We start from the raw sequence: 18,602 nt of genomic DNA on the forward strand, positions 1-18,602 counted from the left end.
TTTCAAACAATGGTCATGTTTTCATTGTTGGAGTAAAGTCAATGTCTTGAGAAAAAAGAAGCCAAAGCTTTGAGATATTATTCAAGAAATTCACTAATTATTTTGAGAAATTAAAACTTATTTGACATTTCCTGACATAAACATAGATGGAGCTTAGTACTGTGCCAAATTAAATCAACACATGCGAATGAGCTGAATTTAAAATATAACGGTTGTTCCAGTATTTTCTGTGGAGTGTTAGCCTGTTTGGCTAACAGTGTGTTTACATAAACGAAATGTTATCATGTTTTCAAGGAGGTTTTTTGTAGTGTTTATCGCTGTTTGTTAGCTTTAAGTGTTATTGGTCAGTCATGTCCGTGTGTGTGTGTGGTTCTACCTCCTGAGGAAAAAACACACCTCCCTCCCTCCAGCGAGAGGGAAAGACAGAAAGAGAGAGGGGGGCTCGTTTCTCCAGTGTTGATGAGAGGAGCTGAGAGGAGGTGTTAAAGCAGCTAATGCTGAACATAAACCCGGGAAAGAACAATAAAGTAATGCGCCCTTTATCAGCTCGAGTGTTTAAGGTGGAAATGTCCGCGCAATAACGTCTCCGGACACTTGTACGTCCAGTGGATTTACCGGTGCAGCCGAGGGGAGGATGGTGTGGACGTTTTCCGTGCGCTACGGCGGATGACATCCGAGAATGGACACGGGTGAGAAAGTTATCTCCATCGAGAAACCTGCTCCTACTGACTTGATTTTAGTAGTTCTCTCAGCTCTTGTTTACAATTAGTTTCTCTGTCTTCTGATTATGTGTCAGAGTCCTGTATGATATTCCTGTCAGTGCAAAACTTACATGATTATATATCGACCCGTATTTAACTCTCTTTATGTCTGTTTACAACGACAGCTGTCATTCCAGGGAGTGAAATTACACCATAGTGATTTGTCTACAGCTTTTTTACCAAGGGCTTCTCCAGAAAAGAGACTCACTCATTCCATACAAAGGTTCCATACAGTGTTCCCCACATATGGGGCAGTCCCCAGGTATTTTAACAGCAATCCCAGCATATGTTGTCCCATTTTAAAGTCATTTCAAGTAGCCATTGTATTTTACTACTGAATATAATCAGTGCACATTTAGCCTACATCTAAATTTGACCTGCTACTTCCTCAGCCCTTATTCATGTTTAGTACTGCATAGTCAGTGACAACTTACCTTCAAACTTCAGGTAAAACACAGTTTATCAGTCAATCAAACAATCAATCAATCAATCTGTCAATCACACACATGTATTTTGGATTTGGGGAAACATGGTACTGCTAAAAAAGCTTCTGCGGGTTAATGCTATAAGCAAAAACTCTTTTGATTCCTAAAACAACATCAAAGAACACGTCTTTCCATCAAACAAAAGATGCATTTTACAATTCCAACAAATATATAAACGTAAACACACTTCAAATGCTGTTGTACAAATGTGGACATGCAAATAACCATCTTTTCTGATGGGGAACCTGTTGTTAAACATGTTTAAAAACCTTTTAAAAATCCCCTTCTTTGAACCAAGATTGCTTTAAGGAATCAAAATGGATTCTCCTAACATTTGTGGGATTCTTACTTTGGTGTGCAGATTCAACTTTTACTTGCTATAGGGACTTCTTCATGTTATGAATCAGCTTTTAAAACGTAGAACATTTTTTTTGCATATTTAGCAAATTTCTCAATACCAATAGGAAGAAGTTAAGCTAAGCACATATTGTAGTCTATAGGTAGAAGGTTGGACACTTCTTTATGATAGGCTTATATTGTAGATGTCAATAAGGGCCATGGAAAGCCCCAAAGCTCCATCACTCTAGCTTTCTCCACTCGTGTTATTCTAGGTGAAGAATACTCCCCTGTGTTCTCTGTTATACTCTTCTCTCTCCCCCCCAACCCACTACACTCTCTTCCAATCCCTCCTCCTCCCCACTGCTCCTCTCCTCTTCTTTTTCTCCCTGCACAGCTGATGCTCCTACTACTGTATTATCTGCTGGGTGATGTGTCATGTCCTGTTGGCTTGGCACAGTCAAAAGGTCCAGCCTACTATCTTCCTCCATTCTGTTCTGTTTTAAATGAATTCTTTGTTGCATAATTCATATCCTGTTTGCTTCGCCAAAGGGACTCGGACGGCTCCCGTTGTTGTTTCTCTTTTTTATTGTTCTTTGACTCACTGAAAAGACTTTTTCAGAAAAGGAAAAAAAAAACCTGGTGTCTGTCTGGAGAGAGGGGATTCTCTGATGTGTGAATTATGGGAAGAATGACAAGAAGGAAGTGTGTTTGTGTTTGTGCAAACCTGTGCGCCTGCAAAAAAAAAAGAAAGAAAGAAACCGTGTGTTCACCAACAAGTGAGGGCATGTAGTTAATGTCCTTACCCTGTGCACTTCCTGTCCGCGGATCTTCCAGGAGAGTCTGCTAGAATAGTTAATTAGTGAGGGTGGAAAACAATATCTTAGCAGGGAGATCACCAAGTGCACAGGGAGTTTAGTAGGACGTGCGTCAAGCCAGGTACTAAATAACAGGAAGAGACAAAGGGTGTATGAGTTTTGTTAAGAGAAAGGGTGTGTTGCACCAAAAGGGCCTCAAAATCACATTAACCCCCTTTAAGGATGCAATTCAGCTGTCATTATTGGGGTCACATAGCTTTTTCTTATGTTCATCTCTTGTTTCTAGCATTACTTTACTTTTTTTAATTCACTTACACAATGCTATGATCTATCTATTATCTATGTATTTAAATGTATATATAGGTAGTCACCCCATCCATTGTTTCTGGTTAAATTTTTGCCTGTAGAAAATACAGGCAAAATCTGAAGTGTAATCAAAATATGTAACCTGATCCTTTCCTCTGTTTGTATTCCCAGATTATCAGAAGCGACTACCAACTCCTCAACCCAAGATCCAAAGTCGTCTGAAAATTACAGTGCGCTCCACCCTCATGTCAAGACCTTGCCTACCCTCAAGAGGTCCGAAACCTCCTGTTGCTCCTAAACCAAGACTGTCAGTTGAGCAAGAGGGTGAGCACAACCAAAGCATTGTTAGCAATGGAGATATAGCCTCTTCTGATAGGCTTGAACTTGAGCAGGACAGCGAATCAGAGGCTACGCCGGATGAAGCTGACACCCCAGTAGAGAACTGTGTGGAGAGGCTTGAGGTGGAGTCATTTAACACTGCAGGGGAACAAGTGGAGGCAGACTCCAGTGATGGTATTTCTGATAAAAACGTGGAAGAAGACCTAGACATGGGGGTAGAAGAAACAGATGAGATAGCAGTGGCAGTGGAGGAGGAGAAAGAGGACAGCATTGGAACAGATGATGCAGGCTACTTGAATGATATCCAAGAAGTTATTGTAACTACTGTTTCAGCTGCTGTAGCCCACATCAAAGACACAGTTGATGAGGACCCTCCTCAGCGCACAGATGATCCTGATGATACAGTAAACGACCCTCCCGAATATCCTGAGAAAGAGACTCTAACAGAGGATCAAACAGAAGGTGAATCAGAGGTCAAAAATGATACACCAAGTCTTTACGAAGAAATTATAGAAGCAATTTCAAACCAAGGCTGCACGTATGCTGAGATAGATAATGAAGAGGGGTTGGTTTTAGATCCTGCTGATAACACAGAGGAGCCTTATTTCAATGAACGAGAGTCTTTCCTGTGTGAACTTAGAAAAGAGGGCACAAATCCAAGCGCAGAGTGTGCACTTAGCGAGGCAATTAAGGACACGACACATGCAGAGGCTGGATTTTCCCTCCAAGCTATGAATGGCAGCCAGCCTTCCCTGTGTGAGGAGTACCCGTATGATGTCATTGGATCGCTAGACGACACCAATTCATGGCAGCCGGAGCGTGCCACAAAAGACACTTCGGGACAGTTTCGATTCTCAGAGGAAGCAGAGGATGCGTTTGAGCCATATTCGGTCATAGAGGTGGTGCCTGCTGATCTCATGAGTACCTCAGACCCTGAGGCAGACTGCACAGATGAGGAATGCAGTGATAAGAAAGCAAAGGACACAGAGGCAGAGACGGCAGACACTTCCAACCAAGAACCTTTTTACGTCTCATCGGATGAAGTGAAAGAACTAGAAAAGGAACAGGCGCAGTTATGCGAAAGTGTCCCATCGCCCTCTGACCCCACAGACCGGGACAATAAGGAGGTGGATGAGTACGTGGACATCGACGACTCTTTGTGCCAGGACAGAGACGACCAGCAGCTGGAGTGTGTGTCTTCTGAGGATTACGTGGAGATAGGCGATGATGATGAGCCTGTGGATATGGAGCGTAAAGTGAAAGGAAAGAGTGCAAGGGAGCGCTCAAGCAGGCGCAGTCAAGGATTTGTGAGCCAGAGGAACAGCTGCCAACCACGTCTTCGACTCTGCAACATCACAGTGCCAGCTGATCTCGACTTGGGCAGGACTCCTGAGCTAACCAACCGGCTGGTGTTTGCCCACACCACCGAGGCATTTGAAGAGGATATAGAAGAACTTGACTGTCATATAGTGCCTTTCTTTGAGGACTCAGACTCGGATAGTGATGAGCACATTTATGAAGAAGCTGGCTTTGACTCGGAAGGGGAGAACTTTATCTCTTTGGACAGGAAAACCATTGTGACGCGCTCACGTTCACTCTCCGGGAAAGTACCCGGATATGTCCCAGAGACTGTTCCTGAGGAGACCGGCAATGAATCCCAGAGTCATGACTATTACACCGTGACCTTGGACCAAAATGGAGATCTGATAAAACCTTCTGAAAACTCAGACGTCAATCGGATGATTCCTTCACTGAAGCCACGACGTTTTCTTTTCTATCCACGATCTTACTCTGTGGAGGGCAGAGACATGGATAGCCTGTCTGCCCGTTTCGGAGGGGATAACTCCCCCCAAGTGGAGAACAAAGTAAAAAGGAAAGACGACACTCTCTCACTGCCTTGTGTCATCACCTCTTCTGGAAGCTTTTCTCAAAGAAGCCACCAGTCGTCCAGTGGCGTGTCTACACCTACTTCTCTCGTTGACATACCGCCTCCTTTTGAGTTGGCTTATATTACAAAGAGACCTGTCACGAAAAGTTCCCCATCCCTTTTAATTCAGCATGAGCCCAATGATAAGCCAAAAAAGAAGAAGACATCATTCAAGCGTTTCCTGGCTCTGAAGTTTAGAAGAAATAACGATAGCAAAGCACATGGTGATGGCAGCGTTCGTTCATCCAGATCTTCATCAGAATCCAGCCATCATGGCCCTGTTCGGGTTATCGAGCTGGACCGCAGGAGTACCGGCAGCTCCCCTCAGTCTCAGTCTCGAATTGTAAAAACACAACGCAACTCAGACTTCCCTGCCACATTTGTGGTTTACAAAGACCGACAAAATAGAAAAGGTGTCACCAAGACTTACGGCAACAGAGGAATCTCCAGAGTTGAGTCGTTTGAAGACCGCTCTCGCCCTCCCTTCATGCCTCTCCCACTTACCAAACCTCGATCCATCTCCTTCCCAAGTGCTGACACATCTGACTATGAAAATATTCCAGCCATGAATTCAGATTACGAGAATATTCAGATTCCTCCGGGAAGGCCCACTCGCTCAGTCACCATCACAGAATTTTTCGACGACCACAGTCGGACATCAGCACTTGCGAATGAGAACGATGGTTATGTGGACATGAACAGCTTTGCAGGAATAGAGAACAAGACCAGCACGCAAGATCAGGAGGCTGAGAGGTATGATGCATTATTATTTCATTTAGCACGTTCGCATTTAGTACATTAATTTGATGAAATGCTGACAGTAATGGAAAGATAAGGCATCCATAGAGCAAAATGAATTATATAGCTTTCATAATGGCAGCTTGGGGGTAATGCTGTAAGAGATATGTAACTAACTGAGGTCTGTGTGGACTTTTAAATCAATTCAATTACACCTTGGACTGTAAAATGTCAAACCATTGCATGGTATATCCGGCTTGGGTTAAGACTAAGACTTAGTGGTAGATTAGCATGCTGTAAGTCAAGAGAGATTTCTCATGTTAGGAATGTTGAAAGCTCTTCCTCTGTACACAATGGCTGTACCATCACAGAAATTCGGAGGAAGTGTTGGCCAAAACAATGTTAACAGGAAATGGGATCAGCGTTTGGCCAGTCTGATAGCTTTGCCTTTACCTTTATGTCTCTTTTTGACTGTGTTGGATTTCAGTTAAAGTTGGCTTCTTAGTGTTTTAGGTAATTATGCTATTTTATTTATTTATGTATTTATTTATAAAAATCTGCAGTAATTAAATGATCAAGAAAACTGCAATCAACCAGTTGTTCAGTCAAACACTTTTAATCCAAAAACAAAGGGTTTTATAGGGAGTATGCCCCCTACTGGTCCTGGATTAAACCACAAGCACTTTTCATATTGGACGGCATGGTGGCGCAGCAGGTAGTGTCGCTGTGACGCAGCTCCAGGGACCTGGGGTTGTTGGTTCGAGTCCCGCTCTGAGTGACTGTGTGTTCTCCCTGTGTCCGCGTGGGTTTCCTCCGTTTCCTCCAGGTGCTCCGATTTAGTTCAAAACGTTGGTAGGTGGATTGGCGACTCTAATGTGTCCATAGGTATGTTTGAATGTGTACTGCTCTTTGATAATCCCAGTTATTTTGGGTAGGCTCTGGACTCACCGCAACCCTTAACTAGATAAGTGTGACAGTGATACCACCTGTTGTGCCACCGTGCTGTCCTATGTACAAATATGGTTGCTTTTAAATTTCATATGCATCATTATTTCTGCCACAAACTCAACTATGTTCCAGTAGATACATTATTATTACATCATTACAGTGGAGTGTTTGTTAGGATGCAAAACAGAATCTGATTCAATTACACCACTCCTTCAACAGACAAATGAGGTAAATGAATTCTTAATCAAACCGCAGTATGTTTGTGTAATCACACTAAAGCTTTGTACTCATGAACAGATGCAGAGAAGATGTGTGAATATATTACCTATAATGTGAGCTGAGGGAATGCCAGGTTTGATTAATAACCCTATCTGCACTCAAGACAGCGAGGAGCCAGATTCGAACAGGCGTCCAGCACCTGGCTACCCAGAATCCCCATCTGTAGCCTGTGTGTGGAGCGTTAGAGACGCAGCCTGAAGGGTAGAGGCTCACTGGGCTCAAAAAAAGATGGACTATACTTCCAGGAGAGCTTATCTCGTTTTCTCATTTGCTGGATTTCATGCTATATCTGGTGTATAACCTTTGTGTGTGTGTGTGTGTGTGTGTGTGTGTGTGTGTGTGCGTTTAGTAGAGGATGCCAAGTAGTAGCTGTGTTACAAATAGTTTGGCAAGGGTGGAAACTGGATTAGGAGCTACGGTGATTCTTCACCTTTATTGCAGTCCTTTCACTGGAAGATGAAGTGGGGGCAATGAGGGAAAGGCTAGAGAAAGCTCAGCGATGGGTGGCTTCCATGTTCTTTGTTCATCGTCTGTTATTTTTATTATTTTATTATGCATACGTAAGTGTTAGAACATGACAGTGGATAATCTTTCAGTCATTCATTGCCCTGATTAGAAGTCTGATTATTGTGTTTATTTATGTTTCTCGTTCTGTAACTACATTATGTCTAGTAAAAAAAAACAAGGGACAATATAATAATAATAATAATAATAATAATTATAATATGATAATATTAATAATAGTAATAATAATATGTTGCACACTATACCATATTTCACAAACCCAAGATTGCTTTACAATGTCAGGACAAGAGGGAAAACCTTCTTAATTTCAATGGATGTCAATGTAAAAAAGATTTTGTTTTGAAGCATTTCTATTGGTCCATTGTTTACACAATTTAAAAGACAGCTGCTGTGTTCAAATGATGTAGTAAACTAAAAACGGACAAAAATGGAGATACATATACTAATAATACAAGATAATAATAAAAATGTACTGTTGTTCTTGTGGGCGGCACGGTAGCGCAGCAGGTAGTGTCGCAGTCACACAGCTCCAGGGGCCTGGAGGTTGTGGGTTCGATCCAGTGTCTGCGTGGGTTTCCTCCGTGTGCTCCGGTTTCCTCCCGCAGTCCAAAAACACACGTTGGTAGGTGGATTGGTGACTCAAAAGTGTCCGTAGGTGTGGGTGAATGTGTGTGTTGCCCTGTGAAGGACTGGCGCCCCCTCCAGGGTGTATTCCCGCCTTGCGCCCAATGATTCCAGGTAGGCTCTGGACCCACCGCGACCCTGAACTGGATACGTGCTTACAGATAATGAATGAATGAATGTTATTATTGTTATTATGACTAATAACACAAGTCATGAGACACAAACACACATCCTCACTGAGTCCTGAGGAGTGTGAAAATTTGCACAGGTGTAGAGAAGCCAGTCTCAAATTACACTCCTCTTCTTCTTCTTCTTCTAATGCTCCTCCTCCTCAGCAGAACAGCCCCAAGTCATTATTACACACCTCTGCTCAATTTACTCCATGGTGCCACAGACACTGACCATTTCAAGTTGACTCTAGGCACCATTTTAATTGATTTTTGCCAGAGGAGTGTCAGGGAAATTTGTAGTAGTCATTTATACTGCTATTTCAGTCTTTTAACGGCCATATCCCTGACCCTGTGCTGAAAAGGGAGTACTGCTGTTAGCACTTAGCAGAAAATGTACACATAAAATGTCAACTTTTGTATGCTAATTTCTCACATGCTAATACAGTTATCTTTAAGTCAGGTTTCATAGCACAGTGCAATAAGTGTTAAAATAAATTTTATTGGGGACTTTGGTGGCCTGGAGGATTCCATTTTGTATATTGGATTTTTTGAGGACATTAAACATCTGTGTCTAAAATGGGTGCCTTAATTTGGCTGGATTCATTCATTTAAAGCGGTCCCCATGTTGGGACGTATAGTGTATAATTATATATACACCATTTCTACTGAACAATATAGCAGCTCTTTTTTGGGGGATTCAAGAATCTGTCTCTTGATTTTCTGGGATTCTTTGATGTGGTTAAAATAGTGTGAATCCACCCCGGTATCTTAATGGGAACCTCCACTCCACACTGTCTTCATGCCACATTTTGGACGACCTCCATTGCTGTGTAGACAGTGATCTTTCAGAGCCAAGGGCTCTTTTCTCTCCTGGTGACATTATTGATTTCTATCTCTGTGTGTCCACTGTCTCCGGGCTCTGAATGGCCGGCACTGTTAGCCAGAAAGTCCTCTGACACTCAGAGCTGCTTGACCTGCTTTTGTTGGCGGTGTGTTTTTTTTTCTTTTTTTTTTTAACACTCTCGGTGAGGGGTTGACATTGCCACTGCTGGCAAAGGCTTGGTGACAGCAGAGTGATTGATAGTTTTCACGCCCTGGTTAATCAGGAGGGAGTTTTGATGTTTATGGTGGTCCTAAGGGTGGGCTAAAAATTGCTCCAGTGATTAAGATTCTATGAAACCACTGCCACACTCTTAGAAAGAATGGTGCCAAAAAAGGGGTTCTGTAGAATCACATTAGATACAATAAAGGAACCTTTTAAAGAATGGCTGCAGAAAGAGCTTCTACTCTTCAAAGAAAGCTTTACACTAGATGCCAAGATGTTTCTATGAGGATTTGATGGCATACAGCCATAAAAAAAATAAAAATGAGGTCTGTTAATGATATTCGATAATTAGCTCAGAATCACAAATGCCATTCCAACTGGTCCAGGAGGTATTGGAGGCTCCATCACTCCAGAGAATACGTATTCTGTGTTTCTCGGCTCACTGCTGGGGGGCTTTATGCACCTTTAGCAGATATTTGTCATTGAGTATGGTTCCTTTAAGCTCTTGTGCAGTGTCCCATTTTTTTTTTTTTTTCATGAACTTCTATGGAATTTCATATGGAGTAGTGTGTGCACAACTGAACATCTCAGTCCACAGTGGATACAGCTAGGACAGTGAATACCGGAACAGGGTAAGAGAGAGAGAAAAGGGGATACAGTGAGAGAGAAATAAATAAACGAAGGAGAAAGGGAACATAGTGAGAGAAAAGATTGGGAGAGCTTTTTGCCCAGAATATCTTCTAAAGTGGGCAATCCATTCTTTTAGTCCAGTGCACCATCTACTCAGTAGCAGCCCAAATGGCAGAAAGAGTGAATTTGTTTAATAGCTTTTAACACTGACCTACTGTTAGCCTGCAGAGCATTTGTATTGAGCATTTGAGTCCAACCACTGACATAAATTAACATTGATTAGGTGCACTGCTAACTCTGGAGAGTTACTAATAGTGATAGTGTAGTGTAGTGATATCGCATATGCATATAAGTCTTCAAATAAATGCACAGTATGAGCATCTATTTAACTGTTTAACATACAATGTACACAGACTGGACCTGAAGCTATGAAGCTAATGTTGCTAATTTTGCTTCAATACAATTGTGGCAATGCTAATTGAGATATAAGCTTATCGCTCCTGCTTTGAGCTTTGAATTCATAGTTTTTTCACTCTAATGAAGCTATATTCCCATCATCATTTAATCCAAGATGTTTTGTAAGTTGTCCCTTGTTGAGTTTAAGGTGGGGTATAGAGTATAGACCACACAAATGTCAGACCTGAGACACAAAACATATCCTGAGTGATTGCATTTGAATTGTTTAGATTTGCTGAACTATTGCTTGAAGAAAAAGTCATATTTGTCTTCTTAGCCAACTTTTATTTGGAATATTGAAAGGAATTTGCCTGAACATGTGCAGAGGGGCAACAATAGAAGCCCTGGAAATACCAAAACAGCTGGAACTATCCTCAGAATGGTGCTATGAAAGGTGAGGTTCTATGTTTCTCTGTGTTTTCTGGGTGGTATAGGTTATTAATCGCTGGTCCATTAGGGTGTGAATGTGGTGCCCGACCTGTTGAGGTCATTGCCAGTATGTCCCAGAGGAGGAAAGCTGTGTTTACAGGAAATGCAGGACGGGGTGTGTAGAGACGAGGTTGGCGGGATGGGGTGGAGCAGGCAATACCAAGCCCCCCCAGACTCCCTCATGGCCCTCCACAACAAGGCGAGGCGTGGTGCATCAGGAAAAACCTGCCCACTGTAAAGATGTTGTTGTTGTCATGGTTCCCAGCCTTTTCTGTGTGTTTAAAGTTTTTATTACAGAGTATTAACACCAAGGGCAGACACTGGCCACTGGAATAATATTGGTGGGGTCTTGTATCTGCTGGCAGTCTGCAGTCAGACAGGTCCTTAGAGTGCCATAAATTTAAAGCTTTATAGCTTTTAACAAAAACCTGTTGTAATGTATTCTAGAAGTAATGGAGATATTCAGTAGATGTGGATTGCAAACTTTTAAAGTGGACATATTTTACCCTTTTTCTGCCAATGGACACAGTTCTTGGGTCTGAAATATCTCTGACAACACACTTCGGTCAAAACGCCACAATGATCCAAAACCATCTCTTTGCTAGTTTTCTACTTTGGTTGTTGTTGTTTTTCTCTATTCAGTCTTGTCTTTGCACTCGCACATAACCATACGTCAAGTGCTGTGATGGCAGGAACAAGGAGAGGAACAATACAATTGTCTGTTATCTGCATGAGATGCAGCATAAAATTAGTAGGACTTGTTTTATCCCATGTTTTTAGATTTAGGCAGATCACAAATAAGGACTGGGTTGTATTACTTCACACTTTGTCCCAGAATTGATTTATTTTTTCATAATATATCCACCTTAATCTATAGCATGTGTTAAAAATAGGTGATGATCTCATAGCATTCTGCGTTATGACTTTACAGTGATTTTGGAGCTCTGTTCTAGAGAAAGTGCTAAATCATCTCCATTTACAAACAACTTGTCTTAATGCAGTGATTAATACCGAAACCCCTTAAGATTACTTTGCAAAATTGATTGATTGACTGATTGATTGATTGATTTATAGCTGCACTTCACATATTTAGGAAGTTGCTTAAACCCCTACCAATGCGCAGCATAAAATCTGCACCAGTTCATTCACCACACATCAGTTATTAGGTACTGTCTCTATGTTCTGTACTTCCCTAAAATACTAGGCTAAAGTTCTATAAGAACTGAACTACATTGAGGACCCTTGGAAATAAAGTTCTAGAAAGTTCTCCTGCATATTGGTGACCAAGCCAATAACCATTCGAGAACCTTAGGAGTCCAGGAGTGAAATGTTTACATATGAGATATTTCCAATAGAGAAAAATGCATTGTTCCCCAGGCTGTGAATCCAGATATGATTTTCTTTGGACTTCAGTCTTAAGTCATCTGAGTAACTAAACATTGTATTATGTGGGAAGGGAGTGACCCATGAGACACACACACACACACACACACACGCACACACACGCACACACACAGTGGACCCTGCTTATCACAAAATAACAGAAAGGCTCTCAGACACTGTGATACTCTGACTGGTCAACTCATAAAGAGGCAGCTTTTCCACTCTTTGTCTTTTACAAAATATATGTCGTTTTTCCATTCCCTCATGTGGTATTTCATCTATCAGTGGATTCTCTCAGTAAGTGTTTGTTTAACATGTTGAAAAATATTAGAAATATAAAATGCATTTATATTTACAGCACACACTCATATTCTAGAAATAGGGCTGGACAATTATTCAATATCAATATCACGATATAAAGTGTTTCAATAAGAATGATATGATTTTTAACCCCCTTTTTGAATATTTCTGTCCCTGACTGACGGTCTTTACACACTGTAAACAAAAATCCGTAAAATATAGGGTCACGTTTTTGGCACATCATAAATTTTACATTTAAGGACTGTTTTGTTTACAGTACATTTCTGTTAAAAAACAGATATACACTGTAAAAAACATGGTATTTACATAAAAATAAGAAAGAAACATTGTTTTGCTCTAAAATTAACATGTAAATTGTGTGACAAATTAGAGAAAGGAGACTGAGATATAGCCGTATTTAGATTTAGCCAAACCGCATCCTGTATTCAGCCCTTAAAAGGAGATATTGCTGAAAGGACTAAAGCAATGTGCCGTATCTGGGTGCCACACGCGGAACACAGGCTGATGGTGAACTTTCCTGACCAACACACATCTCGACATAATATCCACAGAAACACAAACACACACAGTGATCACCCCAATGCAACCCAAAATCAGTAAGTCTCAAAGACAGAAAAAAACAAAGAAACTCTGAAAATCACAGAAAATATGGAGAAGCAAAGCATGCTGGGAGCTCCCTAATGAGTCTCAGCTCCTCCCAGTCCTTGGACACTTGTACCGTCCCCTAATGGTTTATGTGTTTAACAGAGAAACAATGTATATTTTACAGTAAAGAGATGTAAAAAATTGTATTTTGGCTGCTAAAAGTATTTACGGTATTTCACTGTTACAGCAACTGTTATCAACCTTTTTAGAGTTTACAGTCATTTACTGTCATGGTTTTACACTTTTCCACCGTAAAACATTTTTTTACAGTGCAGGGCACTGCCCAGTTTACTGTCTTCAATTTTAAAGTTACTTCAAATATATTAATATTGACATAACCAAAAGGTTTATGATTGTCTGTGATGTCATGTTTCTTGTTTGTTCTTGGCAGTTTTTCGGTTGTTTATATCGATATCGGTATTATATCATATCAAATGAAATTTCGAAATGTAGTGTGATATAAATTTTGTCCGTATCGTCCAGCCCTATCTAGAACTAATAATATTACTTATATTCAGGGTCTGTAGATCCCTTTATTCCATATCATCTAGAGATCATAATGTTCCTCGTATCCAGAGTTATGAAGAGGGGGGTCTTGAGATATCTGGATACACATCATCTGCTGCTCATAGTTTGTGATCAGAGGAATCTACATTTTACGTGACGATGACCAGTCAGCACCCATGAGTGTCGATGATTGGTCGTATGGTTTCTCCATTTCTGAAAATAGTCTCCAACTTTTAACATTTAGGGAGCACTCCAAATCAAATGGGGCTCATTAGGAACAGAGGTGAGACTGTTCTGAACAGTTTAATATAAAACAAATGGAGATAAATTGTGTTTAAAGAAATATATTAGAAAATATGAAATCTAGAAAATGACTTCAGACTCCAGAGGGTTAATTATGCTACAAATGGGTTCTTATGCCTGAGCAGGGAGTCAAACCCCAATCTGCTGAGAGAAGAACAGTCATGTTTCAAACTACACAACAGCAGCCCCTGTTCAATTCCACCAATAAACAGGAGTCGTGTGGTCAACAATGGTTTTACCTGGTATTGCACATTTGACTAGACCTTTTTCCAGCCCAAAAGCCCCTTATAGACCCCCATCTCCTCCAGCCCTCCTCCACATTTATATGTCCTGTGTTATGTTAAATGGAGTCTGGTAATGAAGCTATTCCAGTGACGGTTATCTTCTGTAATAGCAGCACTGCACGAATGGAGAGAGGAAAACGCTGCCATTTTCTAATGCGTATTTTAACTCTCCAAGTTTAAATCAATTGAATTACATATTGCGGAGCTTTCTGAAGGCAGCAGACAGATCAGGAGAACTGCTCCAGTGCTGGGAACCATTGTGTTGTGGCAGTAATTTTGAGCTGTAAATTTAGCTCCTGGGTGTTTTAAAGCGCAGCGCATAGGGAAGCAGCACTTTGCTCCATAATTGCCTCTCTTAATGATGATGTGAAGAGTGGAGATGGAGAGAGATTATGTAGGATGAGGGCGTTTAATGTATAGTAGATGTATAATACACACTGGAATAGAGATTAATGTTAGCGTGTTAATGTTTTGAAATGATTTTGGTGAAATTGCATCATAGAAGAAATGAAAATAAACATTGAATGTTCTGATCACTTAGAGTTGGGATTATTTTTCATGTACAAATTACAGATAACCCCCCCACACACACACACCTACACCCACACACACATACAAACAGACAGAGAGAGAGAGAGACAGATGGAGTAAGAGATACTAAGGACTTCTTTCCTGTCACTGTTTCCTTCTCCTGGTGTGATTCAGTTCTATGTGTCTTAATGAAGTGCTTAACATCCCTCGTTTATCTGAAAATGAGTAATTAGTAATGCACACTTCATTAGTCAGCGTGTGTTTGTGTGTGTGTGTGTGTGTGTGTGCGAGACAGTGCGTAATGACCTTGTGATGGGTGAGAATGAGGCACAGCTGGACACCTTTATGACCTTTTGTACACACAAGACAGGAGATGAGTCTATGTCCCCTCCCCTTTCTCTCTCTCTCTCTCTCTGTCTGTCTCTCTCTCTCTCTTTGTCTGTCTCTCTCTCGCTTTCTCTCTCTCTCTCTCTCTCTCTCTCTGTCTCGCTCTCTCTCACACAATCTGTCTCTCTCTCTCTCTCTCTCTCTCTCTCTCTCACACACTCTGTCTGTCTCTCTCTCTGTCTGTCTGTCTCTTTCTCTATCTGTTTCTCTCTCTCTCTGTCTGTCTCTCTCTTGCTCTCTTTCATTCTCACTCTAACAAACACACATTTTCATTGTCGTTGTAACAAAGTCAAATCTGTATTGCCTTGAGAATGTATGAAAGCAATCATGTGCATGACCATACACCTTCGGACCAACTGACCGACCCCTCCGGCCTCAGCAGTGTGTTTTAATCATTAACACCACCCTCACAGAGGAGCAGTGATATACGATGGATCTGTGTGAATGCGCAGTACATGTTTCAGAGGCCGAGTGTGAGGGCATTGACGGCTTGTTCCTCTACATGTTTGTGTACAACATGTTCTCCTAGGCTTCCTGTGTGTATGTGTGTGTGTGTGCGTGTGTATGACATCACATGTTCACAGATTAGTTCCACTGAATGTAAAGTGTTAAACAGGTTATTAAACATTATACATTTTTACTTTAATAAGTAACAGGGTTCATTTTGTTGTTAACAGATCCATATGAATGTTAATGATATTTATTGGTCGTTTCCCCACTTTGCTGCATGAATAGCTTCTCTTCTTCTGGGAAGGCCTTAGAATATAGGTTTGAGATTATGTTTTTGCTGTGAGGATTTGATGGCATTCAACCAACATTAATGCGATCAGGTACTGATGTTGGGTGAATAGTTCTGGATCATAAACCCCACTCCAGCTCATCTACTGGGTTTAGTAGCTTCTGGGTTTTCTACGGAGGTTACGCATGCTAAATAAAAATAGCTGAACTACTAATTGTCTAATACCATGTACTTTTTTCTGTTTACTATACATTTATAATATTCTGAACACACGGTTTTTTATGATAGCAGTGATTAGTGTATATCTTTGAATCGCCTTTTTGTAAATCCTCATATGGATTCCTTGCGGTCGCGTGTTTGAGGCTTCTCTGTATGCCAAGTGCCAGCCACATATCTGTAGAGTTCACTTTCACCCCCAACTGGTAATGCCTTCACAATCTGGCCCCAGCCATGCGTGTTACTACAGTTAACAGTGGAGGACTGAAGAGAGAAAATTATTCACACCAGGGCTCTTCCAAATGAAGACAGGGAATACTCTTCTCCTCCGAAAGGCTAATTTCCGCTCGGCTGGACGCTGTAGTGCTGCCTGTTATGAAACCCTCTTCTTGGGTTGATTTTCACTGTAGAGGGACAGACAGGGCATCCAGGTTGGTAATAAGGTTGTAGCCTGCTGGAGCGGCCAGCTTGATTAGCTTAGCGATCAGTATCGTGCCGTTTTGAAAGTCAGTTGACACCGCGAGCCGCAGCTTTGGGCAGACTGAGATTACATGCCTTTGGAAAGAGTTGATGATCAGCTCTGGTTTGAGATCTTAGAGATCTTAACTCTCTCTCTCTCTCTCTCTCTCTCTCTCTCTCTCTCTCTCTCTCTCTGCCTCTCAGTGCTTACACAGAGCCGTTCCCTGTGTGTCCTGCTCCTGGGTCTCTCTCCGCTGAGGAAGACCATGGACGCACATCTGAGGAAGAGGAAGGCTGTGGTGATCACAGCTATGACAGACAGGTCAGTAACTTCAGAACATGTTTGGATGCTGTTTTATGGCTAAGCTACACCAAAATAACCACAATAACAAACACCACGAATGCCCACGTATACACTGACATGCTGTAACTTTGTGAGTGTACTTCAATTCTTTACCACACATTCTTCAATCAATTCCATATTTGTGTTTGTAAGTAGATGTCATATTTTCTTATCATTTAGTTGTAATAGAAATATACTGTTGCATTTACAGTCTTTTTTGGCTGTGTTTGTTATTGTTTGACACGCACAGCAAAATACATAACAGCTCGTAACGACAGGTCATTTCTGACAGCGTCCATTGCCATACACACCCTGTTTGTTTAGTAGTGTGGTGTGTCACTGTGTTCTAGGGGCTTCACCCTGGTCCTTGAATCTGAACTTGTAATCAAATTCTGGTGCGCCAGCTCAGACAAAAACAAGGAGCCTCCCTCTCTAAGTGGAATTCCCTGTGTGTGCACTTTTCTGTCAGGTTCAGATTCATATTTCTCCCGTCGGCCATTTTCCAGGCGCAGAGACAGCGGCACTCCACCCGTTCCCTCTGCCCCGGCACTATCAGCCCGGCCCTGGCCTTCTGACGCACACTTCCTTGTTTTCTTCGTCTTTAAAAAGAAAAGAAAGTCAGGGGCTGAGAATACTGGAGCCCAACCCAAAGAGCCTGATAGGAATGTTTCAAAAACCAACAGAGACCTCAGCGGTTGTGCTTTGTTTTAGAATTACATTTTTTATTAATTGACTTTGGCAAAGTGAAAACATTTAAAATGTGGTTTACATTTATTTACACTTAGACTCAGAAATGCATTTTATAAAACTGGTATTATCTCTTCTTATGAGTCCAAATTTTGTGTCAGTTGAATCACTTCAGGCGGAATTGTTCTAATCCACACAAGAAATATCTATTACAGACATTCTCTCCATCTTTTTTTCATGACAGCACCTTCTAAACGTTTGAGTAAACGTTACTTCAGCTCGTGTTGTTCCAACTGCTAAAAAACAAACTGCCTTGACCTCCTAAATATATCCATTCAGCAGCGGCACGCGCATCAGGCCGGCTGTGATTAGCTTGCAAATCAATGATGGCTTTGTGCTTCACTGTGGACGCGGCCCCTCATCCATAATGCATCCACCACCAAAGCTAGCAGTTTGGAAAGGCTTTCACGTTTATGTTGTGCTTTAATGAAATAATCAGTCTTCTTTTGACAGGGTCAGATGGGGAAAAAATCAGATCAGTTTTTCTTCTTTCTCTCGCTTTTACTCCATTTCTCTCTCTCTGTCTGTCGCCTGTTCTTTTCATCTCCAGCTCTGTCTCTCAGGCTCATGTTCATGTTGGTGTTTAGTAGTGTGTAGCGTGTTGAAACTCTTCTAATGCTGATGAATCTTTAAACGCTGACTTATCTTTCTCTCTTTTATTGCCTGCAGATTGATGGCAGATCCAGAGCCTTCTATGTGGCCAAAGAGCTGCTGGATTCAGAGAGAGAGTAAGCATTTGCTGGACTACTTTGGCCAAGACATAATGAGAAAAGAAGTGAAGAAGCAATGTCTTCTTAAAGAAATGACTTTTTTATCATATTTCCGTTCAAACCAGAGGTTATTGATAGGTCAAGTGCTAAATTCGCTTCTTTAGTCAAGACTTGCAATTTCAGACTAATGTTTTTAGGAAACACATGATGA

At 41.4% G+C, this 18,602-nt stretch overlaps 1 protein-coding gene across 1 annotated transcript in view; it reads left to right on the plus strand.

Annotated features, from left to right (window-relative positions):
- The first annotated feature begins 382 nt into the window (after positions 1–382).
- Positions 383–18,602, plus strand: part of fgd5a (FYVE, RhoGEF and PH domain containing 5a) — a 38,338-nt gene continuing 20,118 nt past the window's right edge. The window contains exons 1-4 of the mRNA XM_066671890.1: positions 383–689; positions 2,878–5,725; positions 16,796–16,913; positions 18,351–18,409. Coding sequence (XP_066527987.1) covers positions 680–689; positions 2,878–5,725; positions 16,796–16,913; positions 18,351–18,409 — 3,035 coding nt within the window. The 5' untranslated portion in view covers positions 383–679. The remainder of the gene's footprint in view (positions 690–2,877; positions 5,726–16,795; positions 16,914–18,350; positions 18,410–18,602) is intronic.

The sequence above is a fragment of the Hoplias malabaricus genome, chromosome 5 (assembly GCF_029633855.1).
Source record: "Hoplias malabaricus isolate fHopMal1 chromosome 5, fHopMal1.hap1, whole genome shotgun sequence".
Taxonomy (NCBI): Eukaryota; Metazoa; Chordata; class Actinopteri; order Characiformes; family Erythrinidae; genus Hoplias; species Hoplias malabaricus.